General features: G+C 44.2%; 1 protein-coding gene across 2 annotated transcripts in view; it reads left to right on the top strand.

Moving 5' to 3' along the window:
* Positions 1-516: 516 nt before the first annotated feature.
* The window catches only part of LOC124804785 (presenilin homolog), a 104,694-nt gene continuing 96,431 nt past the window's right edge, over positions 517-8,779 (top strand). The window contains exons 1-3 of one of the 2 annotated variants that reach the window (XM_047265122.1): positions 517-641; positions 747-879; positions 994-1,202. In XM_047265122.1, the coding sequence (XP_047121078.1) occupies positions 781-879; positions 994-1,202 (308 nt within the window). In that variant the 5' untranslated portion in view covers positions 517-641; positions 747-780. The other variant, XM_047265115.1, reaches the window with a different exon arrangement.

The following is an 8,779-nucleotide window of genomic DNA, read 5'->3' as shown; positions in this document are numbered from 1 at the left end:
GCTACTTTTATGCCCCCTATTGGACAACCCGTGCACAATACAAGATGTTTACGAAGGAAATGACAAAGCTATCACAGCTATTTTTTGGAAATGCTGACTGGACACAGAAATGAATGAATGTCTTTAGTAGACATGCTCTCTCAGATAAATACTTATGTGAAGCAATCTACTCTGTGTTTTAAATGTAACCGTCATATACCATCATATCACCTACTCTGATTTGTACGATACCATGATCTTCTTTCAGTACGAAGTATGACCTAAAGGTCCAATAAAAACACAATACAAAAATATTTCATAAAATAACAAAGTTATTTATGAAAGTGGTGAGGAGCACATAACTAAAACTAATCAAACTTATTTAAAACTGAGAACCAGTGTGAAAGAAATAGCCCATTTATCAGTTAGTCGATGTGATACAATAAACTGCCAGACACCATAAAGCACGTATAGGAAATTGTACTTGGAGCGTAGAATCGTCCAGGTCAGGGCACAGCATGGCGCAGAAGAAAAATAGCTTACAAACCAGAATTAGAATGACGTACATTGTCTTATCATAGATACGGTATCTATCACTGCTTATCATTCATCGATCGCTTACCCAAAGTTGTAACTACAAATTTAAACGACCATCTTTGACGGTAGGACATCGTTAGTAAATCATATGTTTTGACTTTTCGTGTGTGTTTGTAAATACGTTCATGTTCTTTAACTGTACTGTGAATTTTCTTTTGAATGTCTGATAGCGAATTTGATTCAGCCACAGAAACCACCGGTTTAATGGATGCACATGTTGGTCAGAGCAGAAGCGAGATTTCTGGTGAAAGACCTGGCAGACGACAAAAGAGAAGGAGCACAGAACGTCGGACTGCTAACGAAGTAAGCAATTACCGGTTTCCGTTTCAAAGCCTATGAAGTGATATTTACACATCAATGAGTACCCCACTAAGTGGTCGTAATATATGCTATTTCACCAGCATTTTTTTGTTGCAGGACGAGAATGGTGCAATTCCCGAAGTCGTCATAGCCTCTAGTTCAGCAGGGAGTCCGTCTAATGGCGAATGGCCTAGCGAAGAAGAAGAAGAGCTAAAATATGGGGCAAAACATGTCATTAAGTTATTTGTCCCGGTTTCACTATGCATGTTGGTTGTCGTTGCTACCATCAGTTTTGTCAACTTCTACACAATCAAGGATTTATACTTGTAAGAAGTACTGTTATGATGTTGATTTCGTTTAAATAGGTTTTCATATTGCCCAAGAGTAATTTAACAACCCACTAGACCATAGCAACAGACGTGGCGATACCCCTACACTGTAAGAGCAACAACTGACACTGATAATTGACAAGTAAAGATGCAATGAGGGGTGTGCTTTCTTTTTCTTCCTTAAAAAAATCACTATGCTGCACCGTTCCACATCATAACGATTATTGTGAATGGGATCCAACAGTTTCAGCCCGCATTTGGTCTAAACATGGTTTCCCTTCCAACCTTGGCATTCATATCCCGTAGAATAACTTTCACATCATTTTCCACTATAGCATCATATGTGCCTTCGAGCTGTTCATAAAAGGAGTCTTTAGCTTCATCATTCATGTACTCTGCTGGAACATGGGTGTAAATCAATGTGACATTGAAGACATTCATTCTCAGTCTAAATAGCCTACTGTATATTGACTCAAAATTTGATATTTCCAAACTGTGCGCACTGCGTACTAGGAAACCAGTTCCAAGATTAGCTGTACCACCAATGCTGCAAAATATTGTGTAATGGTTTGGGCATTTGTCATGTTTCTGAGTGCCCCTGCTCTATTAAGAGTCAATAATACATTCCAAGTAGCCATTCTTAGATCAATCTGAGTCTGTCATCATTGTAGAGGCTGTCTGATTTCCATATGTGCTCAACATTTTCATGATTACATACTTTTTATGTAGCTGGGAAGTCACCCCTGTGCACTGCTAGCAGGGGGGCTGCTCCTTTTCAACCGATTGGGTGGCTATCTTTTCTGCCATTGTAGGTCCCTCCTCTTCCTACAAAGTGGCAGTTTCCTACTGTTAGCCTCTGTAGGCAAGTGCCCCTTCCACTTGCTCTGCCACATGAATAAGCTTTATCTCCACCTTCACTGGCATTGAGAAAATACTATGAATCCAGTTTTCCTTTAACACGTCACATCCAGTTTGCAAGTCTTTGATAGCTGTTTTTGCCTGTTCATGTGTAACTTGATTTATTACACATCCCTGAAACTCTCCTTCATGATATAATTTATAAATCATGGTATATGAATAAATAAATAAATTAAGACTGGTCTACTGGTGTAAGAAATAGCGACATTAATGGTCATACACTGAATGAAACACATGTGTCTAAAATTCTTTGGAGTCTAGCTGAATAACAAGGAAGGTGGAGTCCACAGACTGAAAAATTGATGTAGAGGCTCAGAGTTCAGTTTGTTATGTTTTATAGGTAGAAATATCTTTATGTTGTCCTGAAAACAATGATATTGTATTATTTTGCAATTTTTCATCTTACAGAATTCTCATGTTGGGCAGTACACCTAAAATAGGTAGTGTATTAAGCAAAAATAAGCAGTAGAAATACTATGTTTGATAGATAACCATTACTTGCAGAGACCTCTGTAAAGATTATTAGTGATATTTGTTTTTTGGGCATTAGGCCATGGTCCAAGGCATAAGTCTCTGCTTAATATTCTGTCTTCTGATGCTGGAGACATCATCAGAGGCTTTAATGGCTCAGAAAGCAGTTGCAGTCTCAAACAAGCTGAGCAGGCTGAACTGTTTATATGTATCTATGCGACAGTCAGTTCGTGGTGTCGTCAGACCACTGCCTGAGATTGCAGAGGCACACTAATTTATGTTACATAGGTTGTAGTGGGAAAGATTCTAAGTTGTTTGTTGTATTTGGTACTAAGGTCCACAACTTGTGTAATTTAAGTATTTATTCATTTCTATTAAAGTCGTTTTTGTTCTTTAGAATTTGTATGGTCTCTCCCTGGTCCCAGTGCATGAACTTCTACTGCCGATTTATCCATATTGCACAGGCAACAATTGCTCTTGTGTTCCTTAAAGCAGATGTTAATGCTTCTTGTAATTCATATGTACACTTGACTGAAAGTGCAAGGTATGTTATATACTCCTGTTGTGGCAAGCAGTGCGAATAGGTCCTTTGTATATTCAAATATTCATGAATTCTTCTTGTTGGTTCAAACACTGTACAGTAACATGTTTATTGAGTACTGTTGGTAAGAAAAAAGTTGGTTCTTTGGTGGGGTGTTGGCATGGTGGTTCTCTGCCGAAGATGGGATGGACATGTGCAGCAGCAGTAGGTGGTCCTGGTGAGGGTACAATAACTTCTTGTTTACTGTTCTACTAATTATATAGCCTGGACTCCACCATGTAACTGATCCGAAGTGGCTGTGGACAGCCATGAGGCTTCCCTGTAATACTGTGGTGCTGTAGCGGCAGGCAAGGTAATGGGCAAAGGTGCAGGATTGCGAGCTGCTTACACAGAGGAATCCTGACACAGCACGCTGACTTGATGGTGATGGTGCAGACACCACATGTGGCCTGGTTGCGGTGTGGAGCAAGGCAGCGACATCTTATATTTAGCAATAGGACATAGCATCCCAGTGACGCGGCAATAGCGCTGCCCTGTATGGAAGTCTGGACCGACGGCTGAAAAGCAGTGGTGGGCCTTCTGGTCTGGGCAGACAGGCAGAAGTTCGTGGACTGTGGCCCGATAGCGGCAGAGTTTATAGTGAAGACTCCAGGGCTGCATCAGCACAATTGTAGCTACAACTGACACGTGGCAAGTGCTGTGGATGGCCTTGACACGCCATATGTCATGTACTCAGATGGGACAGATGTAAATGCTAGTTCTTAGTAATGAGTCTGTGTAAGGGATGTGTGTTTATGGGTCACCATGAATCATCTGGAACATGGCAAGAGCCAGGCCCTGACGTAATCAGCATTGTGCATTGACAGTGTGGATTTTGGTCGAACTGGATTGGCTTCTTGACAGCTGGCCCCAGGACACCAACACACAGAATGGTGTCATGGAAGTCTGTCTCTAGTAAAGCCAACCAGTGCCCTTCAACAGTGCAAGGAGGTACTTTACCAGTGCTTTGCGAGACACAATTTCTTCAGGTCGGGTTGATCCGAATATTCTGTGTCTTTTAATCACTAATGCCTCGCATTTGAAGATCGAATGTGATGCGGTTTCCTCGCCCCCAATGCATATCCTACATTTGGGGTCTTCTATTATCCCCATTGTATGTAGGTGTTTTCTGAAATTACTGTGGCCTGTCAATAGTCCAACCATGAGTTTCATTTCTCTCCTGTTCAAATTCAGGATTGAGAGAATTCTTGGCTTTGGCATTAATACCTTGCCATGTTTTTGCTTTTGGACTGTAGCCCAATATTCTACATGCTGTCTCCTTCTCCAGTCTTGAAGTTTTATTTTGATCATAACATTGGAGATTGTCAGGACAGGTTCTGTTCCAATAAATGGCGTCATCGCCCCTATCCTGGCCAACCTATCGGTTTGCTCATTACCACTAATCCCTGAGTGACCAGGGACCCACAATAGGTTTACCCTATTGCTTTCCCCTAGCTCCACAAGGACTTTCTGACATTCTGCCACAATCTTTGATCTTGTTGCAGAGGCTGCCAGTGCTTTCAGGGCTGCTTGGCAGTCTAAATAAATGAAAATGCTGCAACCTCTGTAGCACCTCTGCAAATTCTCCCCCATGCTCTCCCAGATAACAGGTATTTCTGCTTGAAACACAGTGGCCATCTTCCCTAGAGAGATGATACCCTCCAGCCTTGGCTGCACCCCGTATACCCCGGCCCCAACACTTTGGTCTGTTTTCGAACCATCAGTGAACCAGACTATGTCCTCAGTATGGTGTCAAAATTTGTTCTCCCAGAGCTCTCTACTTCCAATTAATACATTTAAAGACTTGTTGAAGCAGTTGGGAGTTGTTATATAGTCGGCTGGCATTTCCCCAACCATACCTATGGTTACCTCACTCAGTATTTTAGTGTGAGATCCTGGTTACCCCAATGAGTTCGAGTTTTTGCCAGTCTTTAACCTGTGTGCTCCAGCTGCTGCCCCCATCTTTACCCACAGGTGTAATGGGGGCATGTACAGTGTGGTTTCCATCCCAGCATTGGGTGTGCTGCTAATTCTTCCTGTAATGGCTAAGCAGGCCAATCTCTTTACCTTAGCAGGCTCCTTAGCAGCTATCTCCTGTTCTAACTTTTTCCACCACACTATAGCCCCATAAGTGATCATAGGTCTTACTACCGTGGTGTATATCCAGTACATACTCTTGGGGCTTAAGCCTCAGTTTTTACCACAAGCTCTCCTGGTACTCATTAGAGTACCTTTTGCCTTGGAACAGGTGATCCTTATGTGAGAGGTCCATGATAGTTTCTCTTTCAGTGTTACCCCTAGATATTTCACTATCCCCTTCACTGGTACTGTTTCATTGAGAAGCTTGAGATTCCAATATGTGTGTTGGATGTGCTTTCTCGTAAATGGTACTACAACAGTTTTCTTAGGAGTGACCCATAGTTCCTGTTTCATGCACCAATTTTGCACAATGTTCAATGCTCCTTGTGCCATAGCTCTGACTGTACTTGAAAATTTGCCAAGTATTACTATGACAAGATCGTCTGCATATCCCTGGCATAAGTACAGTCTAGAGTTTAATTGTATAATGAGTTCATTCACTACAAGATTCCACAGTAGAAGGGACAGGACCCCTCCTTGTGGACAGCCTCTGGTGGTGTTGATTACCATTTTTTCTTCCATCACTGTGGCTTCTACCTTTCTAGCACTAAGCATGGCTCTAATCCACCTGCAAATGGTAGTCTTCAAGCTATGCACCTCTGCTACCTTAACCATGGATTCCAAGGTCGGTGTTGGTAAAAGCCCCTTCGATGTCCAAGAAGATGCGGAGGGCTATTTCCTGAAAGTGTAGTGCTTTCTCTATCTTCCCAACAAGTTGGTGGAGTGCAGTTTCACATGATTTTTCTGGTTGGTGTGCATGTTGGTTTATGTGTAGAGGGACCCTAGTTAACCTCCTCTCCCTAACATGCACGTTCACCAGTTTTTCTAATGTTTTAAGAAGAATGGAGCACAGACTGATTGGTCTCATATCCTTGACCTTGGTATGATGAATTCTCCCTGGATTTGGAATGAAGACAACCTTCACTGCCCTCCAGATGTTAGGAATGCTTCCTGCTGCTAGGCTAACCCTACATAACCTGCATGGGAAGCAATAAATGAAGTTCACTCCTGCTTGTTGCAGGAGTGCTGGAAAAATTCCATCTGGGCCAGGTGACTTGAACAGTTGGAATGTTCCCACCGCCCATTGGATTTTACTGTGGTCAACACATTCTCTGGCAGCTTCCCAGTTCTCCCTCCGAATACCTGAAAACCAATATCTCACAGGAACTCATCCTGGTCTATGTTGTCTGTCAGAGTACATTGAGAAAGATGAGTCTTGAGGAGTAGTTCCAGCATTTCATATGGTGTCCTTGTATACTCTCCATCCTCCCTCATCTTTCCTTAAAGTTCTTCCTGGATTAGATGGTATCCTAGTGAGGATTTTGTGAAGTCTGGCCGGAACAGCCATACCCTCTACCTCCTCACAGAATACCTCCTAGGACGCCTGCTTTGCTTGCTTAGCTGCAAGATTGTATTTGACAAGGGCCTTCCGATATTCGGCCCATATTCCTTTCCTTCTGGTGTTCAAACTCCTGCAGTCTCTAAGGAGTCAAGTTCTAATTTCAGTGCTAAGAAATATTACCCCTAATCGTCCCCCCCCCCCCCCCCCCCTTTGGCCACACCATGGGAGGAATGCCAGGCTAAGGAAGGCAGCAAAGCTTATCCACCCCGTTACCTTGTATGTACGAGAGTTGATGGGGAATATATCTTGTCAAGTTTTTTGTGGAGCATTTAGAGGACAAGTTTGGGGAGGTGGAGCGCTTGTCCAAAATGCGGTCAGGGTCGCTCTTGATTAAAACAGCATCCTCCGCCCAGTCACGGGCACTATTTGCCTGTGACAAGCTGGGGGCTGTTCCTATTTCAATCATGCCTCATAAGAGCTTAAATATGGTCCAGGGTATCATATTTCACAGGGATCTTCTTTTGCAGTCTGAAGATGAGTTGCACGCCAATTTAGAGCGGCGAGGTGTCCATTTCATCCAGTGCATCCATTGGGGTCCGAGGGATAGTCAGGTTGCTTCAACTTGGCCTTTGAGGGTGACACATTACCCGAGAAGGTCAAGGTGATTGTCTATCGCTGTGACGTAAAGCCATATATCCCACCCCTGATGCGGTGCTTTAAGTGCTTGAAGTTCGGCCATATGTCTTCCCGCTGTACTTTCAGCCCCACCTGTCAAGATTGTGGACATCCATCGCATCCTAATACTCTCTATGCCCCGCCTCCCATCAGTGTCAACTGCAGAGAGCACCATTCACCTTGCTCACCAGACTGCAGGATTCACCAGAAAGAAAGAAAAATAATGGAATACAAGACCCTGGACTGACTGACCTACACTGAGGCTAAATACATCCTGTGCATATGACGTCAACCTACGCCGCCACTATGACAGTGGTTCTACCGTCTTCATATGCTGCATACAATTGGCTCTCAGAGCCATCAGACTCTACCTGTTACCTTGGTGGTGGGGGCACATCTCTCCCTGTTGCTTCTACACAACCTACTTCAAGAGCAACACCCCCCCCCCCCTCCCCCTCCAACCATTGATGACGTCAGTCCCCACTTCTCAGCCAGAGAAGCGTAAGTCTTCTTCGGCTCCTCTCACGAGGAAGGGATCCCTTTGGTCACTCCCTTCCCAGGTTCCTACCAGTGACAAAGCTGACACCCGTCAGGAGCTGAAGCAACCACAGATAGCTGGTCATAGGGCTTCACGCTCCTCCTCAGTCCGTGAGACGGAATCAGTGAAGCCCTCCCAGCCGTACAAATCTAAGGAGCAATGAGAGAAACCTAAAAAGAAAAAGACCCCCCAAGAACCAAGGCACTACAGTGGCACCCACACCACCACTACCTACAAGCTCTGTGTCTGAGGATGAGGTGGAGATTCTGGTATCCGCGGAGGGCCTAGATCTCTGGGCCCTCAGACACAACAGATGTTGATTGCACAGGTACTCATCTGGTGGCCGCGGGTGACCCTGAGGCATAGACTGCCTCATTGAGTGTTTCATGCCTTCCCAGTCTCACGATCACATAATCCTCCAGTGGAATTGCGGCCGTTTTTTCCACCACCTGGCTGAGCTACTGCAACTGGTAAGCTTTACACCTACTTTCTGCATTGCCCTCCAGGAATCCTGGTTCCCGGCAATGCGGACCCCTGCCCTCCGCTGCTGTAAGGGAAATTACAGGAACTGTAGCGACTGTAATAGTGTGTCAGGTGGAGTTTGCGTCTATGTCCTGAACTCAGTATCTAGTGAACCTATGCCCCTTCAAACCCTTCTTGAAGCTGTGGCTGTCAGGATGAGGACGACACAGAAAATAACTGTCTGCAATGTATATCTTTCTCCAGATGGTGCAGTACCCCTGAAAATATTGGCTGCACTGATTGATCAACTCCCTAAATCTTTTCTATTTTTGGGAGATTTTAACGTGCATAACACCTTGTGGGATGTCACCATGCTTACTGGCTGAGGTAGGGAGGTCGAAAATTTACTGTGACCACTCGACCTCTGCCCCTTAAATACAGGTGTCCCC

This window comes from Schistocerca piceifrons, chromosome 1 (genome assembly GCF_021461385.2).
Source record: "Schistocerca piceifrons isolate TAMUIC-IGC-003096 chromosome 1, iqSchPice1.1, whole genome shotgun sequence".
Taxonomy (NCBI): domain Eukaryota; kingdom Metazoa; phylum Arthropoda; class Insecta; order Orthoptera; family Acrididae; genus Schistocerca; species Schistocerca piceifrons.
Note: the sequence above shows the minus strand (reverse complement) of the source record. Positions and strands in the feature narration are given on the sequence as shown.